The sequence below is a fragment of the Dipteris shenzhenensis genome, chromosome 9, assembly GCF_047967505.1.
Source record: "Dipteris shenzhenensis isolate YYH24624 ecotype China chromosome 9, Dip_SZ_1.0, whole genome shotgun sequence".
Classification (NCBI taxonomy): Eukaryota; Viridiplantae; Streptophyta; class Polypodiopsida; order Gleicheniales; family Dipteridaceae; genus Dipteris; species Dipteris shenzhenensis.
Genome location: NC_141604.1, coordinates 35,632,967 through 35,657,556, shown reverse-complemented (window position 1 = coordinate 35,657,556; position 24,590 = coordinate 35,632,967). Strand labels below are relative to the sequence as shown.

General features: G+C 42.8%; 1 protein-coding gene across 1 annotated transcript; it reads left to right on the top strand.

Moving 5' to 3' along the window:
* Nucleotides 1-238: 238 nt before the first annotated feature.
* LOC147898583 (uncharacterized) lies at nt 239-1,367 on the top strand. The gene is made up of 2 exons (XM_087379894.1): nt 239-338; nt 466-1,367. Exon 2 carries the CDS (start codon nt 472-474, stop codon nt 1,327-1,329), a length of 858 nt encoding a protein of 285 aa, XP_087236020.1. The 5' UTR covers nt 239-338; nt 466-471; the 3' UTR covers nt 1,330-1,367.
* Nucleotides 1,368-24,590: the final 23,223 nt, after the last annotated feature.

The following is a 24,590-nucleotide window of genomic DNA, read 5'->3' as shown; positions in this document are numbered from 1 at the left end:
ATGTGCGTGACAACAAAAAGGTTGCCTTCCACAATTCTAGTTTGGAATTTGAGCTTGTCCGTTCTAAGAAGCTTGGTCCACCATCTTATTAAGACTAGGCACTACCTCACAATCTATTCCAAGAAGCGTGGTCCACCGTCATCTTATTAGGACTAGGCACTATTCCAAACATTCGAGTTCCCAAATACTTGCATATTAGGACCAGGCCCCTCCTCAAGGCTTATATCTGCATGATTGACTAGTCAACGAACTCACCTGCATCGCCGAAGGTTCTCAATTTGTCGAAGCCAATTCGTGTTCCCGACAGCTTCCAAGCACCTTCAACGAAGAAGCTGTAGGTTAGTTACAAGAATATATTGCAGCTCGTCTTCTTTCGAATCTTCGATTGTTCTTCTTCTCTTTAGCTTTGTTTGTTCATCTTTGTTTCGCAGCAATATTGCCCTCCATCTCCGTTTGCTTTTGCAGGGTCACATGGCCTCGTCTCAGCAAAAGCAGCTCGAAGTTTACAAGATCTCCGCTGCCCAGCTGCCACCAGTGCGGGGGCTCAAGTTGGGGTGGCTTCAAACGAAGGCGTTTGTCAAAGTTGAGGGTCCTTTCTCCCACGCATTGCAGACCCTGGTGGACGAAACTGGTGGTGCAAATCCAAGCTGGGAAACTTCCTTCACCATTCCATTCCAGCCTGATCAATTGCCCGATGCAAAGCTAAAATTTTCCGTCTACAGCATGTCTCTGACAAAAGGCAGCAAACTGATAGGAACAGTGGAAATCCCGGTGGAGGCATTTGCAGAGGATGAAGGTTCGGAGAAGACGTATCCGATAGAGGGTGCCATGAACCATGGGAACGGGAATGCGGAGCTGACCATCGGTGCGTGCCTCAAGAAAGGGGAAGCGAAAACGACGTCATCCAAGGATGTACACGCGTCCACGAAGCCTGCCGTCCCTCAGCAAGCAGGAATTGTAGATCATATTGCAACAGCCGGGAAGGTGGGAGGAGCACCTGGGGCGGCCATGGACCTAGTAAGCGGAGCTATTGATTTCGAATTAGGGACGGAGGGACAGGCCGGAACGAATACGGAAAGCGCACAAACATGTGGAGTACAAGAACATCAAGCCCAATCTACGGGCAGGAAGCAAGCATCTGCAGTCCAAACACCTCAAGATCAAACTGCGGGGATAGAGCGAGATCAACCATCCGCAGTACAAGATGAACACGAAGATGAAGCTGAAGGCAATGGTGCAGTAGACGGTCACGACCTACTGCTCCTGTTAACGATGTCGGTGATCCGTTTTATGATCCTTAACCATGTTAATGATGATAATAGTCAGTAATCGGATTTGTAGGTCTTCGTTACCATTTGCAATTTCACAAAAGAGAAATTTGGCGCTTTGTGTGGTCTTCTATTTTTGAGGATCTTTAGGGAACTTAGTGCGATTCATGGCTGTCACCAGCAACGATTTGCTTCTTGCGCACCTTCCCTTCGCCACCACCCTCCTTTCCAGTGTAGTGGGGTTTCAAAACCACCAGAAGACGACCAACGCAACACATAATCATGCTTCGCAACCTTTGAGAGAGAGGAGGTAGGGGGATACTATAAACATCAAGGGCCAAAGATAACAGAAATGATGGAAGATGTGGAGGAAAAACAACATAGACATCATGAGAGAGAAGGAGAGAGAACATTTGCAATGAAGGAGGAAGAGGAGAGGGAGAATGGCATAAACATCATGGACGAAGAAGCAATGGAAATGTGGCTAAATCTTGAGCATGGTGGCTATACAAGAAAGTGGGTATCACATCAAGCAATAGCCCCTTCTTTTTATAACCTAGAGGAGGGTGAATGCATACTCCCACATGCATAGTGTGAGTGTGAAGGCATCTCCCATGTGAGCAAGGTGGATGGGCACTCTCAATAGCATGAGACAATATTTTACCTAAAAAATCAAACCTGCTCATAGATGCCCCATGGCTTCTTCTCAATATTATAATATGCACAACCATCTACGAGGACAAGTTATAAAGGGCTAAAAGATGCTTGCCACCTCATCCTACTCTTCCCCTTATTGAAATATTATCTCATGGACTATACAGAACCACTCTACCTCACATGAAGTGGATGGTCTAAGGTTCATTACCACCTCTACCTCTCACCCATTTTATACTATATATCCCATTGACCGTGGCCATATCTCACTTAATGCTTACAAGGGACCCCCTAGGTGGAGGGGTGGCACATGGAGACACCTATGGGTCCTCTTACTTGGAAGGGTGGCACATGAACATGTCCTTCTACCTAAAGCTTGGGTCCTAAGCACACAATATACAATACTCCTAATGCCACATCCACCCTTATAATCCTTACATATCACATTTGGCCTCCTCGATCTCTCACCCATTTTATACTACGAGTAGCATGACCCATTTACAACGGGTTAGAGACCCGCTCCATTGGGTCTCAAGGTTGGATGTATAGACTGTCAATTTTCAATTTTAGGCATATGGGCTTTCCATCTTTGTATGCCATTTGTGTTTCACTTAATGCAGAGAAGGTGAAAACCCAATTACAGATGGGGAGGGGGGGAGGGGGTTTAGGGTTGAGAGAGAGAGAGAGAGAGAGAGATTATATATATACATATACATATACATGCCACCTCGATCTCTCACCCATTTTATACATATGTATGTCTATACGTATGTATGTAACAAAAGACATTTATACATTAACAAAAAATCCACTCTACAAATGAGTGTACTTCAAAATGTTACATAAGAAAATAGAGTCATAATATGCCAAGATACAATATCTAGATGATCCCCCCAATGAAGTGGTTACATAAATCTTCCTAATAAAAAATATCATTCTAAGAATTACAATTATTGGATCAAAAGACTTTTATAATTATTTGGGTTTAGCGAGTTTTTATCCTTGTATAAAGGATAGACTTTTTCCTTTCCTTTACCTTGTAATCTCTCTCTTTATGTTAATATACTTTTTTCTCTTCTGGACTGCCAAAAAAAAAAAGACTTCTATAATTATATGTTAACAATATCTAACTCATTAGTTAGAATACTAACTGTCAAGCACAAAAGTGTGGAAAAGGTGCAAAAACTTCAATGTATAATCCTCATTTGCCCCTCGGAAAAAAAACCTCCCAGTCCACATGCTCTCGTATTCTAAGGACATAGAGATGCTATGTAGTCTAGTGATCCTAGCAACTCGCTAAGAACCACATCATAAATCCTATGTATATCTTCTGTATATCTATCCCCCAAAAGTAGAGAGTCTTCCACAGGATATCCTATGCTGGCATCGAAAACCCAACACATGCTAGCCGATATGGAAGCTCCCACATTAAACCACCTAAGCATCTCTCTCTCTCTCTCTCTCTCTCTCTCTCTCTCTCTCTCTCTATACACATATATGTGTGTGTGTGTGTGTGTGTGTTTATGTATATTTGATATTGTTCTAGTGTATTTTCCCTAGAAATGCTTAATTTGTCACTTTGAGAATGGCTTTTAAAATTAAAATAGTATTCATGCAACACATTTAGCTTAGAAGTGCTCAATGTATAGATCTTTTAGAATTGTTCTTAATAGTCTTTGCCGTTAGATTCTATGGACTGACAAGGGCATGAAGATTGCAATGTAGTAAATAGTTTTTAGACATTTGAGGAGGCAATCCTATTGCAAATTCTGATTTTCCACTAGCATATGAGGTGCAACATCAAAGGACATGGGCAACATCCCGTATATGGCAATCTCAATAGCTAATGAACATTAGTCATTCGAACTATTGATATTGGACTTCGAATCCTACCTTCTAATGCCTACACCACTTGTGGATGCAAACGGGCACTCATGCTATAGTTCAACATCTCGCTCAAACTTACTAGTTGAAAGGAGAAAGGCAAGGGCTACATCTTTGTAGATGCTGGAGAGCCCCAAGCGCATCAAATCCAAGGCCATTTGTCCATATGGGGACATCCAATGCCATGTCCATTTGTGCATTCAAGGGTTTCTAAGAGACTGTTGACCCTTTTCTAGACCAAAGAATCAACCACAATTGACATTTCTAGCTTTTGGTTGGAATAGAAACCACACATTTACCCTATATGTATCACAAGATTTCGTAAATCGATGCAGGGGAAGTAAAGGGCCTAGGCCTAGAGTAGTATTTTGTTTCTATCTCATTGTGACTCATATTAGAGCCAATGATCAAACATTTTTGGGCCTAATAAGGGTCTATAGAGATATTACAGGACATATGCCACTCTTTGATGACTTGGAAACATTTTATTTCAAAGTGTGGAAACATTAGTATAGGAATCGATATGTCATTAGACAAGCTAGTCAGTATATACATTGCGCCTTGATGAAACCTTACAATGTTATTATAGGCATGGGGAATCAATGTTGTGTTCCCAAAAAAAAAAAACTTGTGGAGAAAATAGGGGCTTTTTCAGCCCCCCTCAGCCTAAGTATAGTCGAAACCAAAATAGGGATGAATTTAAGGGATGGAGGAGATGGGCAAGGGAAAGGGCTAAATTACATGGGTAGAGGAGATGGGAGATGGAATAGGGTATAGGACATGGGAAATGGAATAGGGTATCGGGAGGGGACGGGAAAGGGGATGGGGAAGGAGAAGCCTAAAGGGGATGGGGAAGGGAAAGGAATGATATTTAGGGGATGGAGGAGATGGGTATGGGCAAGGGCAAGGGGATGGGGATGAGGATGAGGGAGGAGAAGTGGAAGGGATTGGGGAAGGGAAACGAGATGGGAATGGAAATGGGAAGGGCGAGGAAAAGCATTTTTTTTGGAAGGGCAAGGCAGAGAAAAAGAGGAAAGGGAAAGCATCTAGGAAACGAGGAGAGGGCAAGGAGGAAAGGGGAAGCATATAGGGAGAGGGGAGTGGGTAAGGAGGGAAAAGAGGAGAGGAGAAAGAGGAAACATGATATCGAAAACAACTAGTGTGGCTTAGTTGCATTCTATGGTCCCATCTACAATCTACTTTACGTTGTAGATCCATCCATTTTTAATGACTTTATTTCCTAGTGGTAAGTCACATACTGGGTCCGCATAACTCCCATAAATTATTTTTCCATGGTGGATCACAAGAGGATATATGGCATGAGAACACAAATAGATGGCATGTAGGGAGGGGGATAGATGGCATGTCGAAGGAGGAAAATGATTAATGGTCTGGTAGACAAAATGGGATGGAAGGGGACATTGTAAGGATGAGATAATGGCATGTAGGAAGGGGAAGGGGTTACATGTAGGGAGGGGAGACAGTATGGAAGGGAAAGAGGAGAGGAAAAAGAGGTTATAGGGAAAAGGGGATGGCATGTAGGAAAAAGGGAAAGAGAAAAGTAGAAGTAGGATAGAGCAAAAAAGGGAGGTCATGCAGGAAAGGGAAAGAGTATGGGGAAACATGATGAGGGAAAAAGGGAGGGCATTTAGGAAAGGGAAAGGGTATAGGGGTAAGAGGGAAGGGCAAGCATATAGGGAAAGATGAGAGGGAAAAGAGAAGAGAGGACACATGAAAATACATAGAGTATGGGAAAAGGGAAAGAGGATGGGGGGAAAAGGAAGGGAATGTAGGAAATGGGACAAGGAGAGGGGAAAGAGGAAAGGAAAAGAGGGAAAATAGAAAAGGGGAAAGAGTATGGGGAAAGGGAAAGGCAAAGGGAAAGGGAAAAAGGGACGGCATGTAGGAAAAAGGGAAAGAGGATAGATAGAGAGTATGCGAAAAAAAGAATATCAAGGGAAAAAGGGACGGCATGTAGGAAAAAGGGAAAGAAGGAAAGAGAGAGAGTATGTGCAAAGAAAAAGAGGAGAGGGAAAGAGGACAGAGGGAATAAGGGATGACCTATAGGAAATGGAAAGAGGAGAAGGGAGAAGAAGATAGAGGGAAAAACACATGGCATGTAGGAAAGAGGATAGATGAAAAAAAGAGAGGGCTCGGATGGATGGAAAAAGGGATAGAGGAAAAGATGGCATCTAGGAAGGCTAAGGGCAAGGCAAGGGAAAGCCAAAAGAAAAAAACAAAGCAGACAAGGAAAGCGAGGCAAGGATTTCCCTTTTCTTCTCTCATGTCCTCATTGTTTCTTTTCATAGATTTGAAAGAGGCAAAGGAAATACACATTGTTCATAGATTTGATGGAGGCAAGGATTTTCGTTTTCTTCTCTCATGTCCTCATTGTTTCTTTTCATATATTTGAGGGAGATTTGAGGGGCGTATGTTTCCATAGTTTCCTGCATATGGTTGCACAAAAGCAACTCAAAACGAAACCAATAGCTTAGAAAATGAAATAGGATGAAATAATAACTTAAATGGAAGGAACTTGGAGAGATTTGAGGGTTGAAATCATGGGCATGAACAAGAAGAAAACCCCAAAAGTATGGAACTCAAGATACTTCTTCAATTTCTTTATAAATAGGCTTTAGCAAGGTGGATAGGGTTGGGAAGACTAGGGGAAGGGTCTTGTAAGCCGAGGTAGGAGCAATTAATATTTGGGGAGGAAGGAGAGGGAAAATTGGAAGAAAAGCATGTAGAAAAATGAGGAGTCCAAAAAGCACTTTGGGTTTTTTCTAGAGCACCCACAACATGGTATAGGCATTGATCCCGTGTGATATTTCCATTGATATAGGCATCGGTATTTTCATGTACTAATAATGACAAAGCATTTGAAAATTGGAATTTAGATTTTTATCTTTAGCATGGTTTTAGATGTGTGCATATGGATAGGGGGAGTGGAATCTCATGAGATTGAGGTCTCATTCCTAGGAGCTCGAAGCATCTTTGTGAGATGTTGGCTTGTCCTTACACACACTACAAGCAACAAAGTTAACATGAGCATCGCCTTGTGTTACAACATGTGCGCGATTATGGGGAGATTTTATGAGCTTTCTTAGGAATCATAAACCAATTAAATATAATTGGTACATTATAAATTAGGGAGTATGTAGTTAGAGATAAGCACATAGGCTAGAAGCACACCGAAGCATATTTTTAAACACCCATGCATCATGCATGGTCAATAACAAGGAAACACACTTTCCAAACTATGAAAATAATATGAAATGGGTATGGTACTTTGTATATGCCTTGGAATTACTTATTTTAAGTCATATGCAAAGTATCATATCCATTATAGACAAGCACATAGGCTAGAATTGCATCTACGCATATTTCTCAACACTCTTGGATGATCGATGGTAAGAGATAATCAAATATGTATTCCAAACCACAAAAATAATATCCTATGGGAATGATACTTTGCATAAACATTAAAACAATTGATTTTAAGGCTTTTGTAAACTATCATACCCATCGTAGAAAAGCGCATAGGCTAGAAGAACATGGATGCATATTTTCTAACACCCAAACATCATGCGTGGTAAAAAACAAGGAAATATGTATTTCAAACTATGAAAATAATATTTAATGGGTATGATACTTTTTACAAGACTTAAAATAAGTGATTTTAAGGCCTGTGCAAAGTGTCATACCCATCAAAGATAAGCACAAAGCCTACAAGCATACCTCGGGGGGGTCACTATGTATAAACCCTCTATATCACGTGCGTTCAAGGCCTATATTTAAAGTCCCTTATCTGTAAAAAATTTCATTAATAAAATGTACCCCTTTTCTATACAAATCTGTAAATTTTTTCCAAAACTATTTAAAATAGTCCCTTATGTATATTTATTTCTCTAGATTTTAAAAATAAAAAAAATCCTTCTGTTGAACTCACGTGATAGGGTTACATATGATGAGTGACCCCCCCGAGAAGCATACCATGTTGAGAAACCATCTCAACATCATGTGTTTCATATGTGCATAGCATTAACCCAATAGATTGCTATAAAGGAAAGGATTAGATGCCCTAGCCCTAACCCTAAAAGGGTTTGTATATATTCTACAATTTCAACTAAATCTAGTGTACAGTTAGTCATTTGTGGTGTGCTCTCTAGCTGTGCCCTTTCCTCATCTCCACTCTTCTGCTCTCACGTCTTAATATTTTGTCCTGATATCACAACAATCTTGCCTTCCGTTGAGGCATTGCAATCCTTGAGAGATTGAGAGATTGAGAGATCGAGTGTTTCCATCCTTTCATTCCATTGATGAAAGAAAATTTTCGTCATACAATTCCATCCATGTGCGTTTATTGAGAGTCCATTTTTTTGAAAGATTTTCATTGCAAGAGTGTAGAGACTTTTAGCTGAGAAATATTCATTGAGTTTGTGAGAAAGATAGGGAGAGTTCTTCATTGAGAGAGATTCATTTTGAGTGAGAGACCTTGTCGAGCATAGAGGCTGAGTACAGGGGTGCAGCAATGGTTGCATGTGAGGTAGCTTGGTTGCATAAGCTACTCTATGATATGCATCAGTCTACAGATGGGCCATTTGTCATTTATTGTGACAACATGAGTAGTATACACTTAGCAAATAACCTAGTCTATCATGCTGAACAAAGCACATTGAGGTGCATTATCACTATGTGCGGGAGAAGGTTTTACTAGGTCTTATTGATCTAGTTTATGTCAGCATAGAGGATCAGGTAGCTGACATATTCACGAAGGCATTGGGCGCAGAGAAGCTACACAAGTTCAGAGACCTGCTTGGTGTGCAGGAATTGGGATTGAGCTCGAGGGGGAGTGTTGAGATATCGAGCTCCACTCGTGATATGCCAGGGTGACCATTGTGCATTTATGTCACCGACTTGTTAGCTACAGATGCGGTTGGTACACCGCCCATGAATAATAGCTGGATGATAGCTATCCTTATGTACTCTAGTTCGTGGCTCAGTTAGTATGCCACCTTAGTTAGTTGAGTTTGGTTTGAGACCCACATATAGGGTTCTTCTATTTCCTTGTACTAGAGTTCTTTTGGTTTTCACAACTAAGAAGAGGAAAAGTGTTTTCAGCCTCCACCTTTGTGTGTATTCCCCCATTGTGTATGTGAGAAAGCCGCAAGTGAGCTTCCTTCCTTCTCTCCCACTATCTTCACACCCTGTGCCTCTTCAAGACACTTGGGTTATTTAGCACGGATCACCTCTGTCATTAACGCGTAGTTGACCAAGTGTTCCTGTGCCCTTCTTTTCTCCTCTAATCTCTTGGACCGGCAGTGTTCGGATGGTTCCTCCTCAATGGCTGGAGGTTCTCTGCCGTCCAAAAGCTGCTTTACCCACTTCGGGAATGGCTGTTGCCGTTGTGGTTCTATAGACTCTTCTTCCTCTTCTTTATCTTGAATCCCCCCAAGCACCGTTGGGGGAGTTCGGTCTGCTGTTGGTGGTTGTACTGGATGGATATCTTGGTCCTGGTTGTCTAGGAAGGAAGCATCCTCCTCCAATTGATGCGGCTGTTCTGAGAAGACCACATCGCGACTTACAATTACCTTCTTGGTAACAGGGTTATAGAGACGGTAACCCTTCGCCTCTTCACTATAGCCCAAGAAAATACACTTCCGGCTCTTTGTTCCCATTTGGTCCTGTTAGCATCAGGGACATGCACAAAATAGTCACATCCAAAAACTCTAAAATGTGCAACTGAAGGTTTCTTACCAGAAAAGGCTTGCAATGGAGTCATCCCGTTCACAGCCTTCATGTAGCTACAACTTAGAATGTAAACTGTAGTGTTACATGCTTCAGCCCAGAAAGTCTTTGGCAAATCTTTCCCTTTCATCATACTCCTACCATTTCGCAGATGATGCGCATCTTGCGCTCTGCTACTCCATTTTGCTGTGATGTATGTGGTGGGGGTTTCTGCCTCTTGATCCCGTGACTTTTTCTCGAACTCAGTTGATGTGAACTCTCCACCTCTGTCTGATCTCAACTTCTTCACTTTCTTCCTCGTTTCTTTCTCGACCATTACATGCCATTCCTTGAACTTACTGAAAGCCTCGTCTTTAGTATTCAGGAAGTATATCCATATCCTTCTACTGTAGTCATCGATCAGTGTCATGAAGTAGTAGGAACCACCCAAAGCTTCCATCTCCATCTTTCCGCAGAGGTCCATGTGAACGAGCTCTAGAGGAGCCTTTGCCCTGCTGGCCTCTTTAGGAAAGGGTGCCGATGCTGCTTGCCCATCATGCAAGCTTCACATACATCGAGCAAATCTGCTATTTCTGGTAGGTCTGCAATCATTCCACTTTTATGCATCTCCTTTAAAGAACTAAGGTTTAGATGACCAAACCTCTCATGCCACAGCTTAGTGTTCTTCACATCCGCTCGAGCACTGAAAGCTGAGAGTTCGTAGATGTTATTGCGTCGTGTACCTTTACCAACAACCTTCCCTTCAAGATCCAGAATCTGTGCACCATTCTTATCGAATTGAACTTTGAGGTCCCAATCCATGATCGCAGAAATGGACAACAAGTTCCTCTTGATATCGGGCACATAAAGAATATCGGACAACTGTTTTACAACTCCATCTGACTTGAGAGCAATCGTACCTTTTCCTTTTGCTAGACATTTTGCATCATTGCCGATTGCTACCAGGATGTCATTCCCTACCGGCTGTAGAGAGGTATACCAATCCTTGCGACTGGTCATGTGGCGCGATGCACCACTATCAATGATCCACGGTTCATCTGCAGGTACATGAATTGCCTCTGTGCAAATCTCCTCAATTGCTATGAATAGCTCTATTGGTACTGCCTACGCGTTGTTGCTAGACTCTTTCTTTACTTCGTTCTTCTCATCTCCAATCTTCTTCCGGCACTCATTCTGCTTGTGCCTTGCCTTGTTGCAATAGAAGGACTTGATCTTCTTCTTTCTCTTTTTATCATCAGAAGAAGATGGGTTACCAGAGTCCTTACCCTTACCTTTCGTTGATCCAACATAGAAAGCCGAATCTTCTCCAGTCCTCGTCTTTTGACGCATCTCCTCCTCCAGAAGCATTGCGCTGAAATCCTCAAAGTTGAGGAGTGGATTTCTGTTCTGCATATTCAGCGCTGTAACAAGACCGTCGTACTTTGGTTGAGAATTCGTATGCACCTTCGTGCTAGATTCTCGCTGGTGATGGTAATGCCAATCGCAGTCATCTGATCGCGCAGATTCTTCACCCTGATGATGAACTTCTCTGCCACTTCAGACTCAGACAATTTTTCGTTCATGATTTGAGTCTCCAGATTCTGAATTCGCGTCTGATTCATGGTCTGGTACTGATTTTTCAAGACCGTCCATGCCTCCTCCGCTGTGGTGACATGTTGAATTAACGCCATGACAAAGTCACTTACACTGCAGACAATAGAACATAGCGCATCTGCATTTCTTCTTGTCCACACAAGAATCTCATCCGCAGTTGGTACTATCTGTTGTGCTGCATTGGTTGGATTCAGTCTCGAAACCAGTTTCATGTCCACCCTAGTAGCAGTATCCCAAAGCTCGTATGCGCTTAGGATGGTCTTCATCTTGAACTTCCAGAGTGGATAATTAGAGCCGTCCAATTTTCCGCTTTCGCCGAATGGTGGGATTCGCAGTCTTGCGGGCTAGGCCATGTCTCACAATCTGCTCGCAAATAGAAACACACTACCAAATCTTCTTGCTAGAGTCCAAGCTCTGATACCATGTAAGAAAACAATACAACGTCTGAGCTCAACAAATAACAGGATCTCGTATGCAAGAGAGAAAACCACATAGTATGGAGAATCAAAAATTTGATTACTGTAGAACTGATACAATAGATGGCACTGCCTCCCAGCCGTGCGCTCCTATGAAAGAAGCTTCGATGGCGTGCTGGAAATAGTAGAAGACGAAGGCTGGATGCTAAGGAATCAGGGTTGCTGTAGCTAGTGATGAAATGGGCTTCACAAGCTTGCCCTTATATAGCCACCACAAGTAGTCGGTTAGAGCAAATTGGGTGACTGACCCAGTTCGCCCAAAACGGTCGACTGGGGGTCCGTCCCAAAATAGGCCACCGACCACACGATAGAACTGACGCACAAAATAGAGCAACTAACCTATAGTCACTGTTCGGCCTAGAGCCATCCGGGATCATCTGAGGCTCCAAACGGGCCCCGCAACCCGAGAGTGGGCTGCCCCGAGAAATGCTTCGTGTACCCTCAGTGCGGTCTGTCATGAGATGCCTTCCCGCACTTGCATGTAGCCTAGTTGGCAGTGTGCCAACTCTATCTGAAGCCGTCCAACCATCAGGCCACACATGGTCCCCATCTAGTGTCCAAACCAGGACCTACCGGATAATCGAGCTACTCAAATGCCTTATCCTCATATGGGGGGCTTACAAGTAGAGTTAGCTGGTTCCCGTGTAGTTACACGAGAGTGGAGCATTGATATCTAACAAATGCTACATGGGAATTGGTGCCTTTGCCTAAAGACAAGAATGCAATTGGCTGCAAGTGGGTTTATAAGGTGAAGCACAATGCAGATGGTTCTATGAACAGATACAAGGCAAGATTAGTTGTCAAGGGGTATGCACAAACATATGGCATTGATTATGAAGAAACATTCAGTCCGGTTGCAAGGATGGCAACTGTAAGAGCACTCATTGCTATGGCTACATCAAAGGGATGGTTTAGATGGATGTAAAGAATGCTTTCTTGCATGGTGATTTGCAAGAAGAGGTCTATATGGAGCAGCCACTAGGTTATGTTCATGTTGTTCATCCTGAGTTTGTTTGCAGGTTGAAGAAAGCCTTGTATGTCTTGAAGCAAGCACCTAGAGCATGGTCTGACAAGATAGGACAGTATCTTGTCACTATTGGCTTTTAGATTTCCAAGGCAGATTTCTCACTTTATGTGAGAAAAATAGAGGAAGGCATTATGCTCCTTGTCATTTATGTTGATGATTTGATCATCACAGGTGATAGTGATGAAGATATCCTTCATGTGAAAATGCTATTGAAGCAGAATTATGAGATGAAGGATTTGGGAGAGTTGCATTACTTCTTGGGCATTGAGGTGATTAGATGCACAATTAGGATATGGCTCTTGCAGAGGCAGTATGGATTGGACATGCTGTCCAAATATGGGATGACAGGTTGTAAGCCTATTTCAGTTCCTTGGGAGCAGAATGTGAAGTTGAGCGCAGATGCAGGTGAGCTTCTGGAAGACCCTACTATGTACATACGCATAATAGGAAGTTTGATTTATATGACTATTACTAGGCCAGATTTGAGCTATGCTATTGGGTTGGTAAGTCATTTTACGCAGGCTCCAAGGAAACCCCATTTGGATGCGACTAGACGCATACTGAGGTATGTGAAGTCCACATTGCAGTATGGACTATTTTATGAGACTGGGGTTCAGATACAGTTGCATGGATACACTGATGCTGATTGGGCTGGTAGTATTTCTGATATGTGTTCTCTTTTGGGACTGCTGCAGTCACTTGGAGCAGCAAGAAATAGCCTACAGTTGCCTTGTCGAGCATAGAGGCTGAGTACAGGGGTGCAACAATGGGTGCATGTGAGGTAGCTTCGTTGCGTAAGCTACTTTATGATATGCGTCAGTCTACAGATGGGCCAGTTGTCAGTTATTGTGACAACATGAGTAGTATACACTTGGCAAATAACCCAGTCTATCATGCTAGAACAAAGCACATTGAGGTGCATTATCACTATGTGTGGGAGAAGGTTCTAGTAGGTTTTATTGATCTAGTTTATGTCAGCACAGAGGATCAGGTAGCTGACATATTCACGAAGGCATTGGGCATAGAGAAGCTACACAAGTTTAGAGACCTGCTTGGTGTGTAGGATTCGGGATTGAGCTTGAGGGGGAGTGTTGAGATATTGGTCTCCACTCGTGATATGCCAGGGTAACTGTTGTGCATTTATGTCACGGACTTGTTAGCTGCAGATGCGGTTGGTACACCACCCATGAGTAATAGCTAGATGACAGCGATCTTTATGTACTCTAGTTAGTGGCTCAATTAGTATGCCACCTAGGTTAGTTGAGTTTGGTTTGAGACCCACATATAGGGTTCACCTATTCCTTTTGTACTTAGAGAGACAGTTATTTTGGCTTTCACAACTAAGAAGAGGAAAACTGTTTTCAGCCTCCACCTTTGTGTGTATTCCCCCATTGTGTATGTGAGAAAGCTGCAAGTGAGACTCCTTACTTCTCTCCCACTCTCTTCACACAATATGGTCGGGACTATGATGAGACATGCTCTAGTAGCAAAGATGGATTCCATACGGTTTTTGATATCACTAGCGACACTCAGCAGATGGAATGTGTATTAGCTCGATGTCAAGAATGCATTTCTCAATGGTTATAAACCTAGACGAGGAGGTCTACATACAACAACCAGCAAGTTATGTTGAACCAAGAAAGGAGAATAAGGTTTGCCATCTCAAGAAAAGTCTCTATGGCTTAAAACAAGCACCTAGAAGTTGGTAGAGCAGAATCGACAAGTATTTTGCTGATCTGGGATACATGAAGTCCAATGCAGATCATACTCTCTACTACAAAGTTTAAGGGGAAGACATTACTATTGTACTTTTGTACATAGATGATCTGATTGTGACAGGAAGCAAGGATAGCTTCATCAAAAAACTGAAACAAGACTTATCTGCAGAGTTCGACATGAAACATCTTGGACTTATGTACTATTGTCTTGGAATTGAGTTATGGAGAGATTCAGATAGCACATTCATGAGTCAACTCAAGTATGTTGATAGTCTCCTGAAGAAGTTTCATATGGTAGATTGCAAGATTGCAGCCACTCCCATGGAACAGAGCTTGAAACTTACTACAGATTTAGAAAAGCCTATAGTCAATGACAGATACTACAAGTAGCTCATCGGATCTCTTATATATCTGACAATCACACGGCCAAATATTTGTTATGCAGTAAGCTCACTAGCACAGTTTATGGCAAATCCCAAACAGTCTCACTGGAATGCAACCAAAAGAGTCTTGAGATACATCAGAGGTACAAGATAGTTTGGGATAGAATACATAGGAAGTCATCCACGGTTGCATGGATATTATGACAGTGACTATGCCGGAGATCATGAGACCAGGAGATCGACACAGGGATATGCATTTTTCCTTGGTCAAGGTGCTATATCATGGTTGTCAAACAAACAGCCAATTGTTTCTTTGTCTTCGACTGAAGCAGAATATAGAGCACTCACTACAAGTGCATGTGAGGCTATATGGCTCAGAAGACTATTGTCAGAAACAGATTACTTTGATGAGTCTAAGCCAACAACAATATACTGTGATAATCAATCGGCTCTCAAGCATTGGCCAAAAATCTAGTATATCACTCCAGGACAAAGCACATTGATGTTAGAGAGCACTTCATCAAAGAAAGAGTGTTACTTGGTGACATCACATTGCAGCATTGTGATAGCAAAGAGAATGTTGCAAACATTTTTACCAAACCACTCGGTAAAGAGCTCTTCAAGAAACACCGACTAGCTCTTGGTTTGACGCAGAGGAAGGACATTCCCATTAAAGGGGTGTGATGGAATGTAATGCTTAGTCCTTCTTCGATTCCCCACAATCATCATCTTGAGGGAAGGCCTACTTCATAATGTTGATCTTGAGGGAAGGTGTTGAGAGTTCACACTCAACATCATGTGATCATGTGTGCATAGCACCATCATGTGATCATATGTGCATAGCACTAACCTTATAGAGTGCTATAAAGGAAAGGGTTAGATCTCGTAACCCTAACCCTAAATGAGTTTGTATATATTCTATTTTTTCAACTAAATCTAGTGTACTGTTAGTCATTTGTCATGTGCTCTCTAGCTGTGCCCTCTCTCCTCATCTCCACTCTTCTCCTCTCCCTTCTTCATATTCTGTCACCTTTTGCCCTAGCTGGGGATCCGAAAGCTCGATTCCTAGCCCCCACTCAGTAATAGGCCCTCGACAAGAAGATCTATCTAGCTCCAATGAGACGGAAAGATTGGATGAGGTAATGCAAGATCCCTCAGGTCCAAGGGCTTCCAAAGCCCCATTCACTCTAGTGTGGCCTCTCCCAACTCTCCCGCACCTTCGGTTGCATCTAGGCTAAGAGGTATGTTCTCCAACATGTTCGAACGTTTAGGCCAAATAGAGTTGGTAGACATGGAGAACCCCTTCGCCAACATGTCAGCAGGAAGGGAAGGTCAGAAAAATCCAGCTTTCAAACCACAAACTGGGATGAAAACCACCTTCACAGACCTAGGACCCTCCTCCTTTGCAAGACCTCCCCAATGGGAACATATGGATGATGAAGATCCATGGATGAGGGAATTCTGAGGGCAAGATCCCAACCAAGGGGATGTGAGAGGATTCCAAGGAGGGGCGCCTTATGAACCCCCAACAGCTCATGTACCACCAACTCTCATCAACGATGGGGCTCCACAGTTTCCATCTTATCTCCCATTGCATGGAACCACTGTTCCCATGCCCTAGGACCCACCTCCTCTAGGAGTACGTTCGTTTCCATCCATACCTATTGCACCGATGAATGCAGGCCTTGGCACATCCCTTCCAATGCCGGTACCAGCAACTACACGGGTACCACCACCAGGGCCACATGCTTAAGGCCCTCAACCTTGCATCCTGTCAAGCCCACAGTGACACCGCCCCCACCAATTGTTCAAACAGTGTTAACTAATAAGGCAATGTGCATCTTGGTGAATGCCCTAGGAAGGGGATCCACACCATCTCCACCCGCCCCAGTGTTTCCCATAGGGGTTGTGAATCCCTCGAGGAGCCGACCCGTAGCTATCTCCAAGTTAATGACCAAAGTCCTTGGAGAAGGAGACCCGGTCTCCCACGTGGAGCAATTTGAGCAAATTTGTGAAGCTTTTAGTGCTCCTAGGGACCTAGGAATGGCCAATGCGTTTGGTCTCAGCTTGGATGGCAAAGCAGGCCAATGGTATAGGCCTCTCACTGCATAAGAGAAAGTCAACTAGGAGATGTTGAGAAAGGCCTTCATTGTGGGGTTCACCCCCAACGGCCATAAATGGAGTCCAATTAACCAATTGTATGAGGTAAAGCAGAATGACAAGGAATCCCTTAGGGATTACATTGCTAGGATCAAGCACCTCAATGCCCGCTATGAACCATACGAGCGGATGAGTGATGAACGACTGTTGCCCGCTTCCTCATAGAATTGGCAGACCCGAAGGTGCATGACCACCTAATGGTGATGAATCCTACCTCCTTCGATCTATGCACAGCAAGGTGGACATCCGTATAAGTGACAACATGATGGACAAGTAGAATGCGGATAAAACCCCAAATCCCTTAGAAATAGCTCCATCAATTAGGTCTTTGAGTATAAAAATGATCAAGAAGGAGACCAACAAGCCCAAGGGCGTGGATATGAGTGGGGGATATTTTTTTGCGAGCTTTGCATGCGAGCTTTTTCATTTTTTTGCAAGCTTTTTTTGAGTTGTGAATGGAAAAGACATGAAAAGGAATACTAAAACCATACACCTTTGTGAGCTTAAGGTTTTCCTACTATCTTTATTTGAGCCTGAAGGTAAGAATTTTGTGCATGGATCACCAATTATGGATCACGTTCATGTCACCATGAACTTGTGTGGTGGAGATCCCATAGCTTAGCTAGGGATTGTGTTGGCATAGCCCTTGGCCGAGCTCTAGAGATCCTTTTTTTAATCTTTGTTTAAGACAATCTTCCCCTTCACATGAAGCTAATAAGGGTGCCCTTTTAGTATCATTGATTATGCTCTTGTTGAAATTATTCATTATTAATAACCACTAAGTATACATGTTCAAACTATTGATATACAATGATGGTTGGCAAAACATTATGTCCATGTGTAGCATGATAAGTTCAAGCTCTTATGAAACAAAAAATTTTCAACAAAAACTTTTTAAATATGTAGAATTTAGACACTATAACATAATAAATGAATTTGCTTATATTACACTGATCGTTTTTACTACAAACATGAGCATGTTTGGAGTCATATTGACCAAGTTAAGGCCAAAATAAGACTAGTTGTCCACGCCCCAAGCATGGCTAGGGGCTGTGCTAATGTAGCCCCTCACATGCTTGGGGGGCTTGGACAGCCACTCTTATTTTGGTCATAACTTGATCAGTCAATATGACTCCAAACATGGTCATGTTTGTAGTCAAAATGATCGATGTGATATGAATAAAGCCATTTCTTGTGTTAGAGTGCCAAAATTCAATATAATTAAAAAGTTTTTGTTTAACTTCTCTATTGAACACTTACAATTGGCAGCTTATAACTAGAAGTAGGAGGCCTTATTGGCATAAAGGCTAGCTTCTTCTCCATAGAGACCTCAAAGAGTATATTTATAATTGTCTTTTGAAATGATTTAGAGAGCCCAAGGAGCTAGGTTGGGCTAGGACACATTGTTGGCATAAAATCTTTCATCGACCTTAAGAGACCCAAATAGTATCCTCATGATTTTCTTGTGACATGGTTTGAGGATTACATATATTGTCATCAACACTGGTGATTAAAGAGACATGAAAGGTCTTCAAGATTAGGATCTATTACATTATTGGTGTGTGTGCCTTGGTTGTAGTTCTTGCATGGGATACAAGTTTGGAATGCTTGACTTCAAATACGTGATGCTTTTTATGCATGACCAAAAAGATGCTTTGAAGGCATGCTTCTAATTAGTCATTGCATTGGTTTGAAGATCAATGATTTGAATATTTTAAAAAAAATCAAATTTCAAAATGATTACCGTCAAATTAAAAATGTAGCCTTCCAATCATTGCATTTCTTTGAAGATGGGCATACTTCTAATCAGTCAAAATGCTTCTAGTCACTACTACACTCTTAATATGCAACCACACAATAATCTATCATTTGGAACCCATACCTTCTTTTCTTGAGCTCTCACACTCCTCTAAATCCATGTCCTACAACCTTGACAACTAAACTTCTTTCTCAAGTGATCACGGATCAAGAGTTGTGTTATAAGTGTTGCTTAGCATATGTGAGTCTTATATCATGTGAGGTCCCCTAAGAGTTCTGTTATATAATGTTCTAAAAAATGACCCAAAAAATCAAGTCTCCTGAGCTCAGCCCAAGAAAAGCTCACAAATTTTTTGAAAAAGCTCGCAAAAAATAAGCACCCGATATTAGTGAGCTGGCCTCTAACCTGCTGAATCAGCTAGGCCAATAGTGGAGGACAAGAACCTCCAAAGAGGTGCCGAGCAACCCCCACTTGTTTCCATAGAGAGAAAAAGTTTGGTGTGGGGTATAAAATGGCAACCATCCCTCCAATGAGTGTACGCACCTAAGGGCAAGGCCGACACTCTACTGCGCACATTGCCATAGGTGAGGAAACCACGATACCTCCCAATGTCAATTTTCAAGGTCCCTTCCCTAACCCATGTATCAAATGAGACCCCATTAGCCCTAACAGCTTTGCCTAACCATCTAAACACACAAGGTGGTCCTTTGGCTAGTTCAAGCTAGTAAAGACCTTAGCCAGCTCTGTTACCACCACCCATATTGGGCCCTCAACCTCCACTACCTTGTATAGCTCCGGTCAATCAAGTGTTGGTAGAGGAAGTGCCCAATGACTGGGAGGAGACGAATCTAGATCATGGACCTCATGACTACTACCCCTGCAAGGAAGTGTTACCCTAAGCCACTACCTCCTGCCGGAGGATCAGCAGGTCCCCATGTTCCAAACTGCTCCAGCAAACTTAAGGGCAAGAGACCTCAACTCAGTTGCTTGAAGGACCCCGCTCCAATGTTACACTTGCCAGGGCCCCCACAGAGCAAGTGAATTCCCCTACCAAGGTATTTTGAACCCTCAAGGGGCCACATTTCTTGAAGGATTGTCCCTATAGAGATCATACCCCTGCCGCTCCACCCACGACCAACCCCACACCCACGACCAACCCCACACCCTTGTGTGTGGGGTGCGGGATCAAGAATCTATTCAAGGACTGTCCCACAACTGCTCCACCCATGACCAACCCCACACCCTTGTGTGTGGGGTGTGGGATCAAGAATCTATTCAAGGACTGTCCCATGAGAATATTGACAACCCCGATCACCTTCTAAAGAGCACCAGCCTTAACCTACTTAGCATTGAACAAGGCCAGGTGGCCGCAGTGCCCCTAAAAGTCATCACAAGGATGCAAGCCAAGGCATTAGGCAAGGCTGAGAGTGCTCTCAACGGAAGCAAGAACGGAAGAGGGAGAGAGAGAAACAGAGAGCCACACAAGTTTTGGTGGGTGCAAAACCACCCTAATCTTCTTTTTCATTCATTTATATATGCATTTGAGTATTGTACATAACTGGGGTAAAGGCACAGTGACCTTTAACCCCCACAACCTCCCACTTAAAGGACAATGTGCCTTTCAGGGAGAACAACCAGTGAGCATACTATCTAATGCCCATCACGACAATACTCAAACCGTTGACTAGGTAGACTCTTCGTGAGCATATCTACAGGGTTATCATCTGTATGAACCTTGACAAGCTCTATGCGCTTGTCCTCAAGTACCTCCCTGATGAAATGGTACCTGACCTCAATGTGTTTGGTCTTTGCGTGAAAGACCGGATTCTGTGCTAGCTGAATAGCACTCATGGAATCATTATGCAATGTCAGTACACCTGTATGAATCCCCAAATCTCCCACTAGCCGATCAAGCCATATAGCCTCCTTGCAACCCTCTGTGGCTGCAACACATACTCAGCCTCTGTGGTAGACAAAGAAACGCACTTCTGTGCACGAGACATCCACGACACTGCACCACCTGCAAAGGTGAACACATAACCAGAAGTGGATCTCCTACTATCCACATGCCGTGCATAGTTTGAATCTGTGTACCCAAGTACATGCATGTCTCCTTTACCAAAGCAGATGCACACCTCCGTGGTACCCTTCATGTACCTCATGATGAACTTAATTGCCTCCCAATGCCTCTTTCCTGGATTAGCCATATACCGGCTAACAACTTCCACTGCAAATGCAATGTCTGGTCTAGTAGCTATCATAGCATACATAAGACTCCCAACCGCTGATGCATAAGGAACCTTGGCCATCATGGCCCTCTCCTCATCTGATTTAAGACTATCTGTATGACTCAATTTCACATATGGAGGCAATGGAGTACTCACTTCCTTCCCCCCATCCATATTGAAACACTGCAATACTTTTGTAACATACTCCTTTTGTGAAAGCCAAAGGAGTTTCCTACTCCGATCAGGCGTGATGCGCATACCAAGAATATGACCTGCAAGTCTCAAATCCTTCATATGAAAGGCCTCATGTAACTTGGCCTTTAATGCATCTAGCTCATAAGTATTCTTGCTAGCCAATAGCATATCATCCACATATAGTGCCAGGATTATCAGGCTATTATCCTTAGCCCTTTTAGTGTAGAGGCAGTGATCAATTTCACTCCTTCTAAAACCCTGGGACCAAATGAAAGCCTCAAACTTTTGATACCATTCTCTAGGTGCTTGCTTAAGACCATAGAGACTCTTCTTCAGGTTACAAACTAAATGCTCTTTGCCCTTTTCTTCAAAGCCTTCCGGCTGCACCATGTAAATTTCCTCATGCAAATCCCCATGCAAGAAAGTTGTCTTGACATCCATTTGCATAAGCTCCATAACCTCTGATGCCACTAGTCCAAGCATGCATCTAAGAGAGAATATCTCATCAAAGTCCACACCCTTCTCTTGCTTGAACCCTTTAGTGACCAAACGAGCCTTGTACCTAGGCACATCATCACCTGTGACCATCTTGTAGACCCATTCACATGGCAATGCTTTCTTTCCATGTGGCAAAGAAACCAAGTCCCAAGTCTTATTCTTCATAAGTGAACTCATCTCTGATTGCATAGCATACTCCCACTTGCGTTGATCCTCGCACATCATAGCCTCTCTGTAGTAATAAGGCTCCCGGCAATCAGTAAGCATCACATAGTCTACCCCTGGAACAAACCTATCAGGTGGTCTAGACACTCTATATGATCTTCTCAAGGGCATTTCAGCTTGCTGTCCCACCTGCATATCATCCACATTTGGCTCATCATTTCCACCAATAGATGATCCATCATCTACCCTTGATTCTATACCTGTGGGAGTATTTGGTGGTACATTTCTTGCACATTTGGTGCATGGACAGCTTGCTGTCTATCAACATATGTAGGTGGATTCACATCCTGGAAAGTGATTCTCCTCATTTCAACATCCCTCATGGGTGCCTTATGCATCTTCTTTTCATTGAAGACTACATCATGGCTGCATATGATCTTCTTTGCTTCAGGATCCCAGAGACAATAGCCCATCTCTCCACTTTCACCATAACCCAAAAAGATGCATTTCCTAGACTTAGCATCTAGCTTCTTTCGAAGCTCTTTTGGCACATGTGCATATGCCTCACACCCAAATATGTGCAAATGAGAGTAAGAGGGCTTCTTGCCACTCCATGCCTCTTTAGGAATACCACCATCCAAACTCTTACTAGGTGATCTATTGATCACATGCACTGCAGTCTTCATTGCCTCAGCCCAAAAACCACCAGAAAGACTTGCATTGGAAAGCATGCATTGCAACCTTTCTTGAATGGTATGGTTCATCTTTTCTGCAACTGGATTTTGCTCTGGAGTACGAGGGGATGTGAGCTCGCTCTTAATCCCACGTGTATCACAGAAATGCTGAAAGTCATGAGAGAGATACTCTCCACCATTGTCAGTCTGTAGGCATTTAAGTGTTCTACCTGACTGATTCTCAACCAAGGCTAGCCATTTCTGAAATACCTGGAACACATCACTCTTCCGAGCTATAGCATAAGCCCACACTTTCCTAGTTGCATCATCAATGAATGTCACATAGTATTCAGCCCCACCTAATGACCGTGTAGGCATGGCACCACATACGTCTGAATGCACCAAATCAAGCTTTTCAAACTCTTTCTTTCCCCTTCTTTTATGGGCTGATTTAGTCTGCTTCCCATAAAGATAGTGCTCACAAAATTCAAAATCAGAGAAACTCAAATGCGGTACATAACCCAAACAGCATAAGAGTTTCATTCCATTTTGACTCATGTGCCCCAACCTACAATGCCACAAAGAAGTGCTTGGCTGCTCGGTTATTGCAACAACATGATCAAATACCCCTGATACATGTAAGGGATACAAAGTCCCACACTTGGCACCCCTGGCCAAAAGCATAGAGCCCTTCTGAATTTTCCAACTCTGAAAGCCAAAAGTGGTGTGAAAACTAGCATCATCTAGCTAACCCACTGAAATAAGGCTCTTGGTCAACTTAGGCACATGTCTCACATGTTTCAAAATGAATGCAGACCCATTTGCAAAAGAAAACTTTATGTCACCTACTCCCACTACGTCACATGCATAGTCATTTCCAAGATGCACACAACCTGTCTTTCCATTGTCATAAGTGGAGAACCATTCCCTATGGGGAGTAACATGGAATGAAGCACCAAAATCCAAAATCCAATCTTGGGAATATGCATCATCTGAAGTGGTAAGCAGCTCTGCAGATAAACTAGACATGTAGTGATTGTCATTGTCACTATCATGTGTGATTGCATTGATCTCCTCAATCTTCACTTTTCCTTTTTCCTCCCTTGGACTCTCTTCCTTTTGATTTGCACCCCCATTTTCATTCTTTTTCTTATCCTTTTGCTCTCTTTTCAGCTTGTAGCAATCCTTTTTCATATGGCCCTTCTTGTCACAATGGTAACACTCAATGTTCCGTGCCTTGGATTTGCTACGAGACTTCTCTCTTTCTTGGGACTTCCCCTTGAACTGTGATCTGCTGCCCCTTTGCACATTTAAGGCTGCATCCTGCTTGTTGCCGTCCATAGACTTCCGTCTAATCTCCTCGGCCAACAAGCTACCCACAACATCATCAAATTTCAGTACTCCACCAGGTGCAGAGTTACTGACAGCTGTACGGAAGGTATCCCATGAGGATGGCAATGAACATAAGAGAAATATTGCCTTATTCTCCGCATCAAAATTCATCTTTTGAGCCTAAAGCTGGCTAAAAATAATATTGAATTCATTCAAGTGAGAAGCAATGGAGACCCCTTCCTTCATCTGCAGCTCAAACAACCTCTTCATGAGGTGAACTTTATTAGAGGCAGTTTCCTTCTCATAAGTGGCACACAGTTTCTTCCACAAATCTTCTGCAGTCTGCTCATTTACTACAATGAAATAAACTGACTCTGCAAGATGAAGTCTAATAGTATACTTTGCTAATGCATCCAACTCATTCCAATCATCCTCATACATATTTGCAAGCTTAGCTTCAATACCTGCCAAGGGTTTAATCTACTTCTTTTGAATAAGCACATCCCTTATCTGTTCTTTCCACAAAGAAAAGTTTGTCCCATCAAACTTTTTAATGTTGAAAAACTCCTTTTCAGACATGGAAGAGGATGCCATGATGCAAATAAAGCAAAATCCCAAATGCTAGTGCCTGCAAGAGAGAATCACACCAAATACCAGGTGCACCCAAATGTGTATGCCACAATAGACTGAAATATCACCAAAACTCAAAGCTCAAAGCATCAAAAGATGCAGCTAACTCATGTGCATGTACTATGCATCCATATGAACACATCTGGCTCAAAAGAAAATGCCAACTACAATGGCAATCCAAAATGCCAATAAGTGCAA

Coding starts and splice junctions, on each gene's coding strand:
- LOC147898583 (XM_087379894.1), top strand. CDS start 472: ATGGCCTCGTCTCAGCAAAAGCAGCTCGAAGTTTACAAGATCTCCGCT.